This window comes from Neofelis nebulosa, chromosome 4, assembly GCF_028018385.1.
Source record: "Neofelis nebulosa isolate mNeoNeb1 chromosome 4, mNeoNeb1.pri, whole genome shotgun sequence".
NCBI lineage: Eukaryota > Metazoa > Chordata > Mammalia > Carnivora > Felidae > Neofelis > Neofelis nebulosa.
This window is the reverse complement of record NC_080785.1, coordinates 151,687,443-151,707,062: the sequence shown is the minus strand read 5'-3', so window position 1 is coordinate 151,707,062 and position 19,620 is coordinate 151,687,443. Positions and strand designations below refer to the sequence as shown.

At 45.3% G+C, this 19,620-nt stretch overlaps 1 protein-coding gene and 1 long non-coding RNA gene across 9 annotated transcripts in view; one reads left to right on the top strand and one right to left on the bottom strand.

Moving 5' to 3' along the window:
- The window catches only part of USP4 (ubiquitin specific peptidase 4), a 50,235-nt gene extending 36,350 nt beyond the window's left edge, over nt 1-13,885 (bottom strand). The window contains exons 1-6 of one of the 8 annotated variants that reach the window (XR_009260926.1): nt 13,689-13,875; nt 10,499-10,626; nt 5,515-5,645; nt 4,245-4,371; nt 3,481-3,626; nt 3,295-3,356 (exon numbers count right to left, since the gene is read on the bottom strand). Coding sequence is in view for 6 of the 8 variants with exons in the window: in XM_058726945.1 (XP_058582928.1) it covers nt 3,295-3,356; nt 3,481-3,626; nt 4,245-4,371; nt 5,515-5,645; nt 10,499-10,626; nt 13,689-13,789 (695 nt within the window). In the remaining 2 variants the exon portion in view is untranslated. Of the gene's footprint in view, nt 1-3,294; nt 3,357-3,480; nt 3,627-4,244; nt 4,372-5,514; nt 5,646-10,498; nt 10,627-13,688 lie in introns of all 8 variants that reach the window. The other 7 variants (XR_009260925.1, XM_058726945.1, XM_058726946.1 and 4 more) reach the window with 7 other exon arrangements.
- Nucleotides 13,886-13,910: 25 nt separating this feature from the next.
- Nucleotides 13,911-18,527, top strand: LOC131510176 (uncharacterized). The gene is made up of 2 exons (XR_009260928.1): nt 13,911-14,741; nt 17,304-18,527. It is a non-coding gene; the product is annotated as an uncharacterized LOC131510176 (long non-coding RNA).
- Nucleotides 18,528-19,620: the final 1,093 nt, after the last annotated feature.

The window sequence follows — 19,620 nt, the reverse complement described above, 5'->3', positions numbered from 1 at the left end:
TTCCTTTGTGATTTTTTCTTTCAATAAGATGTGGAATTTTCTCTACATCTCCATTGTTAAACTTTTACTCTAGTGTGTCTAGGGGTGGGCTTTCTTCCTTCCATCTGTGTTTAGCATTCTTTAAATTTCAGATCTTTCCTCTTTTGTGATCTCTGAGAAACTCTTGGTCATTTTATCCTCAAACATTTTCTTCCCCTTGCTCCAGTCATTTCCTCTCTGCTTCTGAGATACGAATACTGCCACTTCTACCCTCATCCTATAGCATTTTGCTTCTCCTATCTTTCATCTCTTCATCCCTCTTAATGCTTTCTAGAATTCTTCAACTTGACCTTCCAACTTGTTCATTCAGCTTCAGTTACATCCATTCTGCTACTCAACCCATCTCCTGAATTCTTTGTTCCCAAGAATGCCACCCTGTTCCTGTTTCAAGTACCCACCTCCTCCTTTCCTTGATGGTATTCTTTATGCTTGCTCCATCCTCCTATGAGGCTGGGAACATGAATTATGCTCCCACTAGCACAGGCTGTCAATCTGCCATTTTCCTTTCATTCCAACTATACTGGTCAGCTTCTCATTATGGCTCCCTCTGAGCTGTTCACCAGGTGAGATCCCACCAGGTGAGATCTCTCCCCTTACCACACCTCCTCCAAGGAGCTCCTTACCTCCCCCAGAGGCACAGCTAGAACCGTCAACGGGGCCTACCACCTTCCCGCAAAAGCTCCTGCCATCACTCCTGGCACCACAGCCACAACAAACTCCTGTTGGTCTTCAACAAAGCCTGCTTCTGCCTCAGAACTTCCACTGCTGCTGGCGCCTTTGCCTCACAATGTTATTCTTAATAAGCACTCCACTCACTGCTGATTCCTTCACCTCCTTCATAACTGTGTTCAAATGGCACCTCAGTGGGGCCTCCCCATTATCCTATTTAAATCTGCCTCTTCCCAAAGCCTATACCTGCTGATTTTCTTCCCTGATTTTTCCCCATGTGGATTTTTCTTATTTGTCATTTACTTCTCTTTGAGGATGGAGACTTTATTTACTGCTACATCCTCAGTATCTAGAACAGTACCTGGTGCCATTAGGGGAGTGGGGAAGGGAATGTACCTCAGGAATCCCACTCTGGGCCCACTGGCCACTGGCCACACTTTGCAGAGAAACTCTAACCTTTAGGCAAATACAAGGAGACACTGTTCTTTTCCAAAAGCCATCTCCCTTGACTGGAATCTGGGACCCTAGGGTGTGGAAGGGATGGGGAGAAGCAGCACTGGGAAGAGAAAAGGGCAGAACTCTAACAGTCTCCCTTGACCAGTATATCCAGCCTCTTCTGCTCCAAACTGTCAACCCTACCTCACAGACTGGAATCCAATCACCTTCTGTCTCCCCAGGGGTTCCTCACAGTTTTTAATGTTATTTTCTCTCAGTTCTGTGGCATTTCCAGTTCCAAGAAGGGAGTCAGCAGCCAAGGCTAGCCTTCCAATTACTGTTGTCCAAATTACCAAAAATTTACTGGCTTAAAACAACACAAATTTATGAATAAACTGAATTTATATTGAAAAAAAAAAACCGCACACGCAATGCAAATTTATTATCTTAACAATTTTGCAGGTCAGAAATCCAAAATGACTCTCACTGAGCTAAAATCAAGAGCTGTATTCCTTTGTGGAGGCTCTAGGGACTTCTTAAGGCTGCCCACATTCCCTGGCTCATGGCCAGTGAAGTCTTTCTCCCATTTCATCAGTTGGACTCTGCTCTGTCCCCACATCTCCTTCTCTGACTCTCATCTCCCTCGTCCATCCTGTGATTACATGGGGCCCATCCAGATAATCCAGGATAATCTCCCCATCTCAAGACCCTTAATCACATCTTAATCACTTTTGCCATGTAACCTAACATATTCAAAGGTTCTAGGGGATTAGGACGTGGACATGGAGGGTGGTATTATCCTGCCTACCACAGCTATTTTGTCAATTTGTCAGGAACTGGTGACCAGGGTTTCTAAAACTGGAGTCCATGGCTAGAGTATCTGTAAAACCCTTGAGATTGTTGGGAAAACGCTGTGTCTTCTTGAGTGTTTCTCAAGAGAGAGCAGGTAGCTTTCATGACTCTCAAAGGAGCTACGAGCCCATCACTATGAAATAGTCCCTGTCCAAGACCTAACTGAAAGAAGAGAGTAAAGACCCACACTGTCCCCATAACTATCAGACCACAGACACAATCCCCCCACCTGCTACCATAAAAAAACATGGGGCACCTGGGTGGCTCAGTCGGTTAAGCATCCGACTTTTGGTTTCGGCTCAGGTCATGATCTTGTGGGTTTGTGGGTTTGGGCCCTGCGTCGGGCTCCATGCTGAAGGTGTGGAGCCTGTCTGGGATTTATTCATTCATATTCTCTCTCTCTCTCTCTCTCTGCCCCTCCCCAACTCGTACTGTCTCTCTCTCTCTCAAAATAAATAAATACGGGGCGCCTGGGTGGCTCAGTCGGTTGAGCGGCCGACTTTGGCTCAGGTCACGATCTCGCAGTCCGTGAGTTCAAGCCCCGCGTCGGGCTCTGTGCTGACAGCTCAGAGCCTGGAGCCTATTTCGGATTCTGTGTCTCCCTCTCTCTGACCCTCCCCCGTTCATGCTCTGTCTCTCTCTGTCTCAAAAATGAATAAACGTTAAAAAAAAAATTTTTTTTAAATAAAAAAACCAAAACAAAACAAATAAATAAACTAAAAAAAAAAAAAAAAAAAGAAAGAAAAACTCATGTTTCCTTTCTGTCCCCTTCTCAGGACATGCATAATTCCACACCACCCACAAACCTCTCCTGAGACAGAGATGCCTGGGGTCCCAGTTTAGCAACATTCCCCGAGTAAGCAACAATGACTAACAGGCCCGTGGTTAAAAAGCGGGGTGGGATCAAACTACTACCTTTAAGTCATACAAGATCCCATGCCTGAGCCCTCTTCTTTCCCATCCAAGCCTCTCACCACAGGTGGAGAAAATGAATGGCCTTGACAAAAACAAAGCCACCTCTTGGCAGAAAAGCATTCCCAGATCTGGGCCCCTTCTATTCCTTCTCTCATTCTCAACAAGGAGAGGCTCACCATCTTGTTCACACACCTTGACAGCTTTCCTCAGACGGCTGCCCAGCACACTGCTCACCCAAGGCCAGGATTACAGACTCTGGATATGAAATAGCATGTTTCTTCATCTGACTCCCCCAAAATTTTTCTTAGCACAATAACTGCTTTAGGAAACGGCGTCTCTCTTACACCTGTGTGCCCACCCACAAGGGAGAAAGAGTTCACTTACTTTGACTGCAAGGTCTGCCTCGGCCATGTGCCATCTTCATTTTGGGGCTCAATTACTAGCACCTGAGTGAAAGGGAAAACCATATAAGGAATATGCAAAGCACCTCACTGCTAATGTGCTCAGAACCAGATGTCTGGCAGGTATCTGGCAGAGCCGCCTGCTGGGGCATGGCCTGAGCCCTCCTACCTGACCCTGGTACAGCCCCGCATCCTGGACAGTGTTGTCTAGCTTGCTCAGCTGCTCATAAGTGTTGCTCATGTATTTGTTCCACAGCCGTGTTTCACGCTCAGCAGGGATGTTGAACAGCTTCCGCATCTCCTTCTCGATGGTTGCTAGGGACAAGCAGAAAGATCACTCAAGGCCTTCTCCAGATGCAAGGCTAAAGGTACCCATACCGGGCAACTGCTCATCCTCCTTCCTGTTCAGAGGGTCACAGGGTGCTTTGGATCAAAAGTTCTGACTGACCTCAGCCCCATGGTGACTCCTAAGGCCACACATCTTCCACTGGCATCTTCTCGCACTCACATACCTAGAAACTTTCTCTATGCTCCTCCTTCCTTCTTTGAGGATGTGGGTCCCATTTACATAGCATATCAACAATACAGAAAGGTGAGAAAACTTATCTTTGAAGTTAAGACCCATGTGGTTTCAAATACTAGCCCTGCCACTTTCTCACAAAGATTTTTTAAGTTACTTTGACCTCTCTGAATCTGCATTTCCTCATCTTTACCACCGTATGTCAAATGGGCAGGGGCCATGCCAGGTGTTTCACAGAACACGATTCCCAGGCTTGGCTCTCTATGAGAGCAGGCTCCCACGTCAGGACTGGTAACCACAACCTGAGACTATATGGGTAACAATTCTGAAGGGGGTGCCTGGCTTCCCTCCCATTAGCCACAATGCCCTGCACTCTCCCAATGGATACCTGGGACCCCAGCCCAGCTACTCACCAATGGTGTCTGCCTTGCTGAAATGGCAACTCAGCACATTGGTGGGGTCACTATTCTCACAGAGCTTCAGTTCCAGCAAATACACCTCCACTTTGCAGTGTTTGACAAACAGGCCGTGCTCCACAACCTGCAAGTAAGAGGCACAGGTGAAGAAGCAGGGGTTCCACACCGGCAGTCTTGGAAGCAATAGGTTTTGTCAGTGGTAAAAGGCAGAATTCACACAGTTATCAGTTTCCCTAAGTGATCAGATTTTTAAAGCCACTGGCATCCGTCCTAGGAGTTTAAAAATCTTTTTCCCACTCATGAGGAAAAGCGTCCGGATGAACAACACTGCACAACAGGGAAGCCATTGTTCATCTCTAAATCAGGATCATGATGTCTCCTTTTCAAGGTTTGTCAAATGAGAGGACTAGAGAATATAGTTAAATCCCTGAGGCAGCCGAACACTCACCATATGGCAACACTGTGGGCATTAGGAGACATCTGCAGGACACTGGCATGCCCCCAACTTTTTGATCCCTAACCCCTCTCAGGGGCCCAGGTTTCTAGCTGGAAAAGAAGGTAGCTCTGGCCCCGAACAGTGATCCTTAGAAGCATGGCCTCAGGATTGCAGTTCTTTCCTACTCTAAGAAGGGGAACTACAAACCAGACAGTGAGAAATTTACTCAATGGCTACCTATCAGCAGGCATGTGGGATCTTGTGATTTTCCCTCTGGTAGGACAAGCAAACAACTATGGGAGTCAGGGTGGGCGGTCTTCTCATGAGTCCCATCTACCAGAGGGGTTAGGAATCCAGGTGTCTATCCCATAGCCTGTTTCCCTCAAGAGGCTATTCTCTGGCTTATAAACACCTGCTTTTTGAGACATTCAACAATGTGGCCAAAGACTCTTAAACACAGAGGCAAAAGCAGTTTCAGAAAAGTTTTAAGATAAACAGGAAGCGGTACATTACCGTAGGTCCCTATGACCCCAAGTAAACTTTCTCTCATACAGCCTTCCAGAAAGTGCTCTCATGGCACTGCTGGACACACCCCAAGCCATTGGGCAGCTCTGATGTTTGGAGGCCACTCACTATAACACCCCAAGTGAGCAGCCTCACTCACCACCACTCACGATCACAATTCCCTAAAGAGAACCAGAAACAAGGCCTCAAACACCTCTACTCGACCACTTAGGCACATCCAGTACCCCAGGAAACCAACTCTAGTCAGTGTCCCCCCAGGAGCACTCACAGACACTGACCAACAGCTGTGACAATTCATGTACTCACTTTTCTGACAATGGGCTGCTGGCCTTCTACACAGCCATACCAGTTGAGTAATTTATTCCAGGCCTCGGTTGGGACCAATACATAATCCAATTCATCAATTAAATGTTCTTTCAAGGTCTGACTCTCCGGATCTGAAAAAAGAAAACAGCTCATAACTCACTGCTCTTCTCTCAGAAATGTTTGTTTTACAGGATTCTTACGTAGTTTTCAGAAACAAGAAAATTATTTATAATAACAGGACAAAATTCCAAAATTCTGTCTCTGGCCATAACACAGAGCAGACCTGAAAGCCATCTTTAGCCATGCTTTCAGAACATTTTATGAGAAATGTGTACTTCTCCTGTAATTGAATGGAGAAGGAAGAATAAAAGAGAAAACCTCCAATTTACATTTTCAAAGTGCTTCCAGAGTCCACAATTAAAATTGTTAATTATGAATATTTAACATAACATTCTGCTTAGTGAAATTTCACTGAGGTCAAATACCATCTTCTCCTCGGGGTGCCTGGGCGTGGCTCAGTTGGTTGAGTCTGACTCTTGATTTCGGCTCAGGTCATGATCTCACAGTTCATGAGTTCGTGCCCCACACTGGGCTGCATGCTAACATTGCAAAGCCTGCTTTGGATCCTCTCTCCCTCTTTCTCTGCCCATCTCCTGCTCACTGTGCACACATGTTCTCTCTCACTCTCAAAATACATAAAACAAACACCTAAAAATATATACATCGTCTTCTCCTGAAATACTAATAATTTTTTAATGTTTGTTTATTTTTGAGAGAGAAAGAGACAGAGTGTGAGTGGGCAAGGGGCAGAGAGAGAGAGAGAGAGAGAGACAGTATCTGACGCAGGCTCCAGGCTCCACCTGTCAGCACAGAGCCGATGCGGGGCTCGAACTCACGAACCACGAGTTCATGACCTGAGCTGAAGTCAGACACTCAACCAACTGAGCCACCCAGGCAACCCTTCTCCTGATTTACTAAGAAAGCAACAAACACGTCATTGAAGTCAACTTTATTTTACCAAGAGTCATTTGGTATTCTTAGTTTTCAACAGTCCAAGTCAAAACCTAGCTAGATAACCCCCTGTGAAGGAAGAAAATATGTAATACTCCAACATGCTAAACGTCCACCTCGCACCTACCACAGGCAGGCAACATGATTGGGAGTCAGAAGTGGAAGTTCATGATCTGAAACCTACTCCCTCAATTGAGGACCAAGGAACTGGATCAAGGAAAGACTGATCCCCTCCCAAGAAGGGAGCCTCTGTGCTCTTCAACACCCACTCCTGTGGTAGCGCAAGCCACAAAACTGGGAAAGCAGAAGTACCCACAATGGTGCAACTCATCCGTAACTCAAGGCAGACGATGTTAAAAACAAAAAACTAAAACCATAAGCAGCATTCACAAGGTGACCAGGGCTTGTCATCACCCACCCCCTCAACACCAGTTTATACCCTATCCAATCAGCTCTTCTGCCTTTCCTTAGAGCAAAATTCAGATCTGATCCACCTCTGCCTTGAAATTTCATCTCCAAGGAAATAGGAAAGGAATTAAACAGCGGTGGAGGACAAGAATACCAAGGGGAGATGGATGAATGGATAAACATGATGTGGTATATACCTATAGCAGAATATTATTCAACCTTTAAAAGGGAAGGAAATTCTGACCTCGCTATGAGGATGAACCCGAGAATACTATACTAATATACTAAATAAAATAAGGCAGTCACAGGAAAACAAATACTGAATGATTCTACTTAAATGAGGTATCTAGAGTAGCCAGATTCAGATACAGAAAGTAGAATGGGGGTTTCCAGGGGCTTGGAGGAAAAGAGGCTAGGAGTTACTGCTTAATAGGTATGGGGTTTCAGTTTTCCAAGGTGAAAAAGTTCTGGAGATAGGCTGCAAAACAATGTAAATATGCTTAATACTACTGAACTGTACACTTAAAAATGGTCAAGGTGATAAGTTTTATGTTATGTGTATTTTATTATAATTAAGGGGCACCTGGGTGGCTCAGTCGGTTGGGCGTCTGACTTCAGCTCAGGTCATGATCTCACAGTCGTGAGTTTGAGCCCCGCGTCGGGTTCTGTGCTGACAGCTCAGAGCCTGGAGCCTGCTTCGGATTCTGTGTCTCCCTCTCTCTCTGCCCCTCCCCAGAGCCACCCACTTTCCACAGCAGCTCTGGCATGATTACTAACAATGACAAACCAGGCCTTTTCTGTTCAGAAGGATGACCCACTGGTATCAGCCTGCTTGAGACAAATGCTTCCCCCCAAAACTGACAACCTAAATTCCAAACTTGTCTCTGATTTATAAATTAAAACTCACAGAAGTTATTCGCTTATTGTCTTACTTGGGGAGATATCCCTTCTTCATTTCCAACACTAAGCACTACACAGATCTGGCCATCCATACTGTGCCTAGCAACAGCCAGAAACCTTTAAATGTGGGAAAAGAACACACAGCTTTCAGCAGCACCATCCCCAAGCCCATCATTTCCACAGGGCATTTTCCCATCTAAGGCTCAGTGATGATTTTCCCAAACATGTCATTCTTAGACACAACAGTGCAAATGGGATAAACACAACTGGGATTTCAATTTCACTTAACTGGAAATTTCAAATTTCACCTAAAACTGGCATCATGCTAAAAAATCACACAGGGGTTTTGAATTGGGGATTTAGTCTGCAAATTTCTTCAACAGAGTGGCAAATAAAGGGGGGAAATGAGAGTACTGGTTGGCCTAAGCACAGATATTCCATCTGATAGACAGTAGGGGCAGAGGTGGCAATGAGAAAAGGGGTGCTCTGTGGACAACATAAACAAGGACATGTTGTACCCCATCCCTCCCCACTTTCAAGAGCCCCGTCCAGCCACTCCTGTGACCCTAGATGAAAGGCAGCCCGACTGGGACTGGCAGGTGACTGAAAGCCTGGGGACTAAGGGGTGACCCTCAATCATAAGATAGGTCATTCCTGCACTGTCAATGTTCCAAGGAAGCAGGGTCTGAACAGAATGTACTTCTCACTTCCTAAGCACACAGCAAATGTTTCAAGCCAAAGCCAGATGACATCAAATTGGGGGACCATGGAAGAAATGCCTGCCCTTAGCTGAAAATCATGCAAAATGACTTCAGAGAGCCCCTCTAGCCCTAGGATTCTTATCACTAGTACTATTAAAAGCATTAAGAAATCTCCTATTCATAGGGCGCTTGGGTGACTTAGTTGGTTGATAGTCCAACTTCAGCTCAGGTCATGATCTCACCATTCATGAGTTTGAGCCCCACGTCAGACTCTGTGCTGACAGCTCAGAGCCTGGAGCCTGTTTCGGATTCTGTGTCTCTGCCCCTCCCCCGCTTGTGCTGTTTCTCCCTCTCTCAAAAATAAACATTAAAAAAAAAAAATCTATTCAAAAAAAAAAAAAGAATGGGGACCTGGGTGACTCAGTCGGTTGAGTGTCCTACTTTAAGCCCTGCGTTGGGTTCTCTGCTGTCAGTGCAGAGCCCGCTTTGGATCCTCTGTCTCCCCCTCAGTCAGTACAGCATGCGACTCCTGATCTCAGGGTCATGAGATTGAGTCCCACGTTGGGGTTAGAGATTACTGGAAAAAATAAAATAAAAAAGAGCGGGGCACGGGGAAGAAAAGTGCAAATACACTGCTGTGCTCCCTTAGGGCAACTTCACGGTATGATGCCACCATCTGTGACCTACATCAGGAAACAAAGTACATGAATTATTCATTATGTCATTAGACCTCCACTAAAACAAGTCTGGGCATTTTTGAGAGAGAGAGGAGTGAGAGAGAGAGAGGGGGAGAGGGAGGAGAGAGAGAGAGAGAGAGAGAGAGAGAGAGAGAGAGAGAGAGAGAGAGAGAGAGAGAGAGAAGGGAGAATCTCAAGCAGGCTCCATGCTGAGCATGGACCCCAATGTGGGGCTTGATCCCACAACCCCGGGATCATGACTTGAGTCGAAAAAGAGACACTCAACCAACTAAACCACCCAGGAGCCCGAAGCACTGCTCATTTTTAAAAACACCCAGCTTGGTGTTAGGTACTTGGATCAAGCTTCATGTATTGTCTATCTTCCTACTGCTCTGATTTGGGGCAAAATCAACAGATCACCTGTGTCCTGCTTGCAAGTTGAGTCTAAAGCTAGGCAGAAAAGAGCCTGAGAAAGCCCAACTGTCATCTCAATGCATCTACAGGTACAAGCCCAGCTCTGGTAGGTCACACATCACTTTTTCAGTCACTTCTTCCACTGGGAGCTGATCGTGATGGTAGCTCTACCTTCCACTTCTCCTCACACCACTTCTGTGACAAACAACCATCACAGGAATGTTTGATGGATGAGACAGGTCTACAGTTTGTTCAACTGCAAAGGTTAACACAGAACATTCTGGTGCCCAAATTTCAGATTCCAGATGCAATTTCAAAATGATATCCTATTCTTTCCATTCCACATGCTAATCTAAAATCTGACATCTCTAGCAGAACTAATTTGCAAAAAGAAAAATACTGGAAGCTGCTCTTTAGAAGCAGTTTAGGAAAAGAGTAACTTAACCTCTCCCTGAGTGTCTACAAAGCCTTCTTTGATAGATACAAATCAAGGATACTTGTTTCTATCCCCTCATAGTAGCAAAGTTAGGTTTGTCATGTCCATGTTACTGATAAACACCACCTCAGACCACTGCGTGCCTGGAATATTTCAGTTAGAAAAGCAATGACGGGGGGGGGGGGGGGGGCACCTAGGTGGCTCGGTCAGTTAAGTGTCTGACTTTGCCTCAGGTCATGATCTCACGGTTTGTGGGTTCGAGACCTGCATCGGGCTCTGTGCTGACAGCTCAGAACCTGGAGCCTGCTTTGGATTCTGTGTCTCCCTTTCTCTCTCTGCCCCTCCCCTGCTCACACTCTGTCTCTCTCTCTCTCCAAAATAAATAGAATTAAAAAAAAAAAATTTTAAAACAAAAGAAAAGCAATGGGATACTATACCTGAAAAGAGTCCAGAGTTATCTATTGGGCCAGGAAACAGATTGTGTTCACCCACATTGTACATATCCCAGCTGTCGAAGCCCACATACTTCTTCCACTGCTTGAACCACCGGCTGTCAATAAGATACCTAGAGACAGACAAAAATTTACTATACCAGAAAAGCTGAGGTTGTAAGTTTCTGCAACTGCTCTCTTAATTTTTTTTTTATGGTCTTCCCACCTGAGCAATACACAGTCCCCACTCAGAAACACACTCTTAAGAACAAAAGCTGGAATAGGCCCCACATGGCAGACACGGCCTGGCAAAGGTAAAAAATCCATAAACTGAAATGATTTTTGAAAAAATGAATAGGGGCAGCTGGCTGGCTCAGTCAGTGGAGTGTGTGACTCTTGATCTCCGGGTCGTGAGTTCAAGCCCCACGTTGAGTGTAGAGCTTACTTAAAAATAAATAAATAAATAAATAAATAAATAAATAAATAAATAAAATTTATATTTATATTATAATTTATAAATAACTAATGAATAAATAAAAGGAACTGATTGGCTTCAAAAGGCCTTTTTAAATAAATGTTTATTTATTTATTTACTTATTTATTTGAGAAAGAGACAGTGAGCAGGGGAGGAGCAGGGAAAAGAGAGAGATTGAGAGATTCCCAAGCTGATTCCACACTGTTAACACAGAGCCTGATGCAGGGCTCAAACTCACAAACCATGAGATCATGACCTGAGACAAAATCAAGGGTTGGATGCTTAACTGACTGAACCACCGAAGTACACCTCAAAAGGCTTTTTTAAATGATGTCCTTCTGGGGTGCCTGGGTGGCTCAGTTGGTTAAGCGTCCGACTTAGGCTCAGGTCATGATCTCACGGTTCATGGGTTCAAGCCGCACTTCAAGCTCTCTGCTGACAGCTCAGAGCCTGGAGCTTGCTTCAGATTCTGTATCTCCCTCTCTCTCTGCCCCTCCCCTGCTTGCACTGTCTCAAAAATAAATAAACATTAAAAAGAAAAATATCTACTACTCATTTAATAAATAAATAAATGATGTCCTCCTATGAATAAAATCTTGTTTGCTAATAAGCAAGTCATTAATTTCATAATGATCTTTATAGAGGTCCTTGTCCAAGACAGTTTGGTTACACTGTTTGACATGTAGAGCATTAAGTTAATTTTCTTTCTGAAAATGCGATAACACCACACACTTCAGACTTCCTGTGAGTACCAAAGAAAATATTTAAAAAATGCATGTGTTTCGTATCTATAGACATCTAGGCACAGAGAGTTAGCTCCCTGCATATAGAAGGCACTTGATAAATATTTGATTAAGACTAAAACATAAAAAGAAAAATATCCCAATCAGTAAAAATCTGTCTTCTGTTTTGTAATCTGACAAAGGGATACTAATTTCTTATCAAATATAGGCATATACATTTTTTCCCAGACTCAGGCCTTTTTAAGATTCAAAAAAACTTCATTTGAAGTCAAGCAACCAGGCCATTCCCCCACACTGTTGTAGTTTGTAAAACTATATTAATGTTTGTAACATTTCTAAGAAAAAGGCTTTATTTTAAAACTGTAAATATGGCACTTTGTAATAAAAAAATCAATTCATAACTTTTTTTTATAAAAGTTACGTGTTTAAAACAAGTGTGTGTGTATACATATACATGCATATACAACAGTGTCTAGGTGTGACACATAATAGTTTCTAGTCTCTAGTTATTAAGTTGCTCTGGTTATATTTAAAAAGTATCACTATGCTGTTGGGGTGTGGGGGTGGCTGTCAGTTAAGCATCTGACTCTTGGTTTAGGCTATCATGATCTCATGGTTCATGAGTTCAAGCCCCAAGTCCAGCTATGTGTTGACACTGTGGAGCCTGCTTGGGATCAATCCTGTTTCTCCCTCTCTCTCTGCCTCTCCCCTGCTCATATTCTCTTTCCCTCTCTCTCAAAATAAATAAGCTAAAAAAAAAAAGTATCACTATGCTGTTTTACAACTAAGAAGGAGGGGGAAATCTCAGGGCGGGGGGGGGGGGGGGGGCGGAGCACAATCATATTGGTGAGTCCTTTAAGTTTTATAGCCAACAAACCTCAGAGATCAGGCAGCTTCCCAGAGGCCGCAAAGATCCATAAATACATCCAAATCTCTACAATGCTCTTTTCCTTCCAAACCCCTTGAACACCACCCTCCAAACACTTTTAGTGCGTGTTCTTAGTCTATCTCAAATTTCCTCTGGTTCTGCTGAGTGTCCTTCATATATCACCTCTATGCAGGGTAATTTCCTCTGCTTGCCCTGCATTTCACAGCTTGGCCAGCAGAAGAACACTGTAAAGCCCTATCTGAACTCCTCCTAATCCCAAGGTTTCCCTTCCCTGCTCAATTTCTCTGTTACTGTAAACGGCATTATCAACACAGCCACAGTTTCTTAAAGACGGATGTTCGTTCAATCAAGTTCAATGCAAAGCCAAGCCCTAGCTTTCTACTCTCACACGATAAGACTACCAAGAAATCTAACTAGTCGAAGTATCTTCTCTTCTACTAAACAATTTAAGAAACCTCTGGTCTCAGACTTGCTCTTCTAAACCCTGAACTTTTAATCTTTTTATCTAGGCTCCAAGCTATCCTCCTCTCCCACTCCAAAATGCTGCCGCCACAATTATTTTTGACATTTACTACCAAAGTAACCTGGAGCTCTCAAACATTTGTTCAGCTTCTAACCTTGGCACCCGCACGGCAGTTTACAAGTAACAAAAGTATCTACTTCTGATACTCTTCTCAACCCAAAAGGCGGGGGTGCCAAATACTGGTTACCCTGGCTTTAACAGTAAGGAACCAGGGTCTGGGAGGTGTGGTCGCCTTCGCTCAAGGTCACACTGCAATTCCTCGAAGGTAAAGGGATCTTCACATCCTGAAGGTCCCCGTGAGCACCCCCCCCCCTTCCCCGCATCCTGCAGCCCTCGCCCCCACCGGGTCCACTCTCTGGGGCTCTGAATGGGCCGGGACGACCTTCACTCTTTCCCAGAGGTGATCCTGCTTTCCTCTCCTGAGGGACAGGGCTCAGGACACCCTGCAAGGGTCACTAACATCGCCCCCGCCCGGCCCCTACCCAAGCCGGGAAAGAGGGGTCCGGCCTTAGGGCCAGAGCCCCTGCCCCTGGCCTTGAGGGCGGCACGGCGGGCCTGGCGCTCACCACTGCGCCCCTCGTTGGAGCGTGGTCCTCATCAAGGCCCCGAGCTCCGATTTCTGGGTCTCCGCATCCGGTCGCTCACGGCACCCTCCACCTTCCGCCATCTCGTCCGCGGCCCCGGCCCAGCCGGCCCGGACATCCGCCTCGCGCACGGCGTGCTGTGGACCGCGCCCACGCACGCATGCACGCACGCACGCACACGCGCGCGCGCGGCCTAACCCCACCTCGGGCCGCGGCCTCGACTACCCGCTGGCCTTTGCCTTTTCGGCCCGCCTCTGTCGCGCAGCTCGACTCCCACTGAAGCGCGGCGGAGCCTGGAGGAGGCCGGAAGAGGAGGCGGGCGGAGGGAAGCTAGCTGCGCTTTTCTCCCGCCCTGCGGGCAGCTCCGCGGGATGCCTGTTCCGCACCTTTTTCTCTGTCTTTCCCGGCCGTCTCTAGCTGACTGACGGAAGGCACTCCCTCCCCCACCCCGGGCACACCACCAGGGCCTGCACTGTTAGCCTGCTCCTAGCTTTTCTTGCTTTCCGCTGGAGACCTTAGGCCAGTCCTTAGCCGCCCAGACTTGGGATCGGGGTCCCTGCCCTGGAGACCCTACAGGGATTTGGGGACTGCCGGGTGCACCAGCGCCTTGGGACCAGGACTCAAAGGTGTGGTGTAGTCATGAACACTCGTCTCAAACAATCTAGATGCCAGAATCATGGCCCACAACAGAATTCCCCAAGCCCACCTCACTGAGCTAGTCAGGGAGACAAGCAGCCGCTGAGGGGCGATAGCACCTGGGGGAAGCAGAGGTCCAGATGTGTTCTCCACATTAGGTGCCCAAGCTGTTTCTTAGTTTTTTGCTGCAACAAGAAGCAGTGTCCTGAACACTATGTTTTCCACTCGACCCTGCATACAAAAAGTACAGCCCTCCTCATAGAGTGGGAAGTAAGCCCGCGAGGAAGCCAGGCAGCTGGTGTCCAGCAGTTCTGTCCTCCAAAATAAGACACAGTGCCTGACTTCGTACAATCTACTGGAGAACAGATCTTACACAGACCCAGCGTCACACTGTGTGTGGTAAGTGCCATTAGAGTATGAATAAAAAAAAAAAAGGGGGGGGGGATATGAACCAAAGACTGTAGAACCCTGAGCTGTGAAAGGCAGCCTTTGGCTTGTGTAACATTTGAGTGTGGTCTTAAGCGTAGAAATGATGGTGCATGTTACAGGAAGTGAAACTACAGGAGTCAATTTCTGGAACACGCAGGGCAGTATCAAAGAGTGAGGATTAGACCAATTAAGCTGGAAAGAACCTTCAATCTAAAGCTAAAACGGAGGCCAGAAGGGCCACATGCTCTGCCTTAAATGGCCCACAGATATATAAAAGGTTTCAGAGCAGAGATGAAATAGCAGCCCAGAGAACTGTTAAGAACCTTTCACTGTAGAGATGGCAATGAGGGAGGAGAAACAGATGAGCCATGTTTAGTGTTGGGGACGGAGGAGGGAGCACAGGCTTGGTGAAGGTGTGGTAAGTCATTTGAACAGACATAGTATTTTTATATTGGGTTTTGGCTAATTGAAATTAGCATGAATTCAATTTGCACTAGCTGGGACAGCTTTCACGTATCATCTGGTAACACAGGCCTCTTGGCAGTTGGGTAGATAGGAGGGGAAAGTAAATTTGGAATTAAAACTGCCTTGAATAACCACATGGCAGTTAATCCCCTGCAGATAAGAGTTACCACGACATGATAATTCTACATCTGGGAGTCAACCCTGACAACCTTGAGTGCCCTCCTGTGAAAGTTCTTTGAAATTGTTAAAAATGTTGTTTTTGGAACAACTGTTATTTATGGAAAAAGAAAGTTGGGTTATCAGAACCTACACTAGAGGGTGTCTGCTTCTCTCTTCTTTTTTTAGCAGTTTCTCCTGTACCATTTATGGTCTGGGTCAGAGTCTTAAGGAAGTAGGACAAGTCCTCAGCACCACTAGAAAAGGGGACAAAACCTAATTATAAATATGAAAACTTTGGAAAACCTTTTTAAGGCAGGATCTCTTCAGTGCTATTAAATGGCTGTAAAAACCATACACTAATTATGGATGGTTCCTTATACTAAGATTATAAAATGCTAATAGTTAAAATGCAAGGAATAAAGTGAAACTTCACAGTCAGAAAATCATTATCTCCAAAGTTATTAAATGTTTTTAGTGAGTTTGATTAAAATGTTAAAGATTGCAGGGGCACCTGGGTGGTTCAGTCAGTTAAGCATCCAACTTCAGCTCAGGTCATGATCTCATGGTTGGTGGGTTCAAGCCCTACATCGGGCTCCGTGCTGACAGCTTGGAGCCTGGAGCCTGCTTTGGATTCTATGTCTCCCTCTCTTTCTGCCTCTCTCTCAAAAATAAACATTTAAAAAATTAAAACATTTTTTTAATTAAAATGTTAAAAATTGTGAACTGGAAACTATCAACATCTGCCCATGTGCTCCTGCTGTTGTGGGTGACCTGTGGATTTGGTAGGAAGTGCATGATTCAGCTCAGGAGACACCCAGGCACCAGGGCTGTGTTCTCTGTTGGGTCTCTTACCCTAGGGAGAGGTTTAGGCCTAGTAGGGCACTCACTTGGCCTCATAACAAATCCCAGAACTGAAGAACCCACCCATTGCCATGGAAGCTTGGACTGCAAGAATAGGAAGGCAAGCAGGAAGTCAGCTAGAGGGAACAAACAGGCTTGTATTGGACTGTGATGATCCAACTGAGAGTTTGTAATGTCTGAGTGTGCGAACTTCAAGCTTTATCTGATTCCAAATCAAAAAGTTCTTGCCTTGGCTGGCAGTATGGCTTGCTCTACACCTAACTGCAGTTGGCCCTCCCAGCTTAGACTTGGTCCACACTTGGCCAGCAATGACAGAGACGTGTGGCAGTATTCACAAATATATTGGGCAGCTTTTGGTTACAGGTCTCTTCGGGGAGAAATACATACATATATATATATATGTATATGTGTTGTTCAACTTAGTATATGTATATACACACACACATATATATATGTGTGTTGTCTAACTTAGTATATGTAGGTATTTACCATTTACTTATTTTTGAGAGACAGAGCACAAGCAGGAGAGGGGCAGAGAGAGAGAGGGAGACAGAATCTGAAGCAGGCTCCAGGCTGAGCTGTCAGCACAGAGCCCGATGTGGGGCTCCAACTAACAAACTGTGAGATCATGACCTGAGCCAAAGTTGGACACTTAACCCACTGAGCCACCCACGTGCCCTGGGAGAAATATTTTTGTTTCCTTCTTGTCTGTGCTTATTTAACCTGCCCAGAGGACCGTGAAACAATAAAAGATTCTACAAATACATTTTAGAAGAATTAAATACCTTATCAGTGACATTATAACCTCTGTTATAGAAGGATTATATTACTGGGGAAGGTGACAGAGGCAAAGACCTGAAGGAATCTCAGAGAGGAACTAGGAATCACCTTTCCTACATTGAAGACTCATGCTATTGGATGGATTCCATTCTGGTTATGCCACTATTGGTGACCAGCCCTGATTGGGCATGGAGAGTATGGCACCCTGAGCCCAGGTGTGGCCAGTGTCCTCTCTTCCTCCTCTAATTCTTTTTTTTTTTTTTTAAGTAGGTTCCACACTCAACGTGGGGCTTGAATTGAGGACCCTGAGATCAAGAGTCAGATGCCCTACCAACTGAGCCAGCCAGGCCCACCTCTTCCTCCTCTATTACCATTGATGTCTTAGCCATACACAAGTATTTAGCTGTTAATCGTGTTGTTTGCCCTTTATACAGAGCAAATTCTCAATAGGCATTTCTTGGATGAAATGAATGGAAGAATATCAGATACAGCCATTTTTTTCATTTCGCTAATAATCTATTACATACAAGTACTCACAGCCCCTATCCTCCAGGGGTTCACAGCCAGCATGGTTGAGGAAGATGTTGTCACATGTAATTACACTTTGTGTGTTGTGTGACAAAGTGCTCCAGGAACATGGAGGGTGATGGTACAGGCACATTGCTGGGAAGGAAAACTAAACAACTAGTATAGATAGGGAACCAAGTCATGCTGACATTTCCCTTGGCCTATGGGCACGTATGATGAGTCTGCAAGGGATGCTCAGGGGACCAGGGTTCCTTTAGATTCACCCACATATGTACACAGGCATAGTTACATTCTGGGGACAGAGGAGGCTGGGGTAACAGGTGCTTCCTCTGCAGGGAGACTTGGATTGCTTCCATTTACCTCCCTGTGGAGCTAGGTGGCCTGTAGGACTCTTCAGCACCACCCAAGGTGGGCTACACATTCTCCTGGCTACTGCTTGGACTTTAGGCATTTGGATGACATGGGAGTGTTTTGTGGTCTCATACTCTGGCCTATCTGGCTGCAACTAATACTAGGACTGGGGGCAGGGGCACTGGAGATGGGGTGTCTGTCTGTGAGATGAATAATGGAAAGACTGCTGGGCTTCTGCTTAGCACATCACTGTTATGTCAGTCTTAGCTCTGAATGCAGCTAGAATACCCATCAGCAAGCTGCCTACCTAGTTGATGATCTTAGTTTTGCTTTCTCACATGACAAATCTGGAGTTCAGTTCTTGGGGAGGTCAAAGCTGAAGGATCTCGGGGCTCAGAGTTTGCTTCTCTATTACTCCTAGGGTTAGGGGCTGGGCCCATGAGCCCTTACTCCTTAGGCTAGAACTCCTATTTGTGCTCCCAGCTCCCAATTCATAGTTACTGATGCAAAGCATGTATCTGGTAACTTGTGTGACTAGCTGGAGCTAGTCTATTTGCTCTTCTAGCCTATTTGGTGATTGTAATATAATAAAAATTTGCCAAGTTCAGGGTTCTTTGGCAGGGATCACTGTCCATTCTTTATAGGTCCATGCTGGGTTCTCTTAGGGAAATCTTTAGGCAGTGTTTTCACTTAGTATTATCCAAAAGTTTAAGCTTAAGAGATTTATTGAACTGATAGGGACAGGAATGTTTCTCTGAAAATAAACTTGTTTTACTTACTCATTTTTTAATTTTTAATAAAAATTTTTCTTTAATATTTATTTTTGAGACAGAGAGAGACAGAGTGCAAGTGGGGGAGGGGCAGAGAGAGAGGGAGACTCAGAATCTGAAGCAGGCTCCAGGCGCTGAGCTGTCAGCACAGAGCCCGATGCAGGGCTTGAACTCACGAGCCATGAGATCATGACCTGAGCCAAAGTCAGACGCTTAACTAACTGAGCCACCCAGGTGCCCATATTTTAAATTTTTAAAAAGAAGCTAGTTTTTGGGTGCCTGGGTGGCTCAGTCGACTAAGTGACTTCAGCTCAGGTCATGATCTTGCGATTCATGAATTAGAGCCCCATGCACTGATAGTGCAGAGCTTGCTTGGAATTCTCTTTTCTTCCCTCTCTCTCTGCCCCTGTCCCCCCCCCCCCCTCCAAGAAATAAATTTTTAAAAAATGCCTTAAAAATAAATTAAGCTAGTATTAAATGTTGTTTGTGGAACTACATTGAGACAGAATGAGGAAGTCATCTCATAAAGGGCTAACTGCAAGAAGTGTCTAACTGAATTTTATCAGATTTTTTTTCAATTTTATTTATTTATTTATTTTTTAATGTTTATTTAGAGAGAGAGGGTGTGCACAAACAGGGGAGGGGCAGAAAGAGAGAGGGACTCATAGAATCTGAAGCAGGCTCCAGGCTCTGAATTGTCAGCACAGAGCCCAACATGGGGCTTGAACCCAGGAACTGTGAGCTCATGACCTGAGCCCAAGTCAGACACTTAAAAGACTGAGCCACCCAGGTGCCCCACCCCTCAGTTTTATTGAGGTTTAATTGACCAATAAAATTGTAAAATATTTAAGGTGTACATCATGGTGGCTTGATGTACATCTACATAAGCTTATCAGGTTTAATGCTTTAAAAACAAAACAAAACAGGGGCGCCTG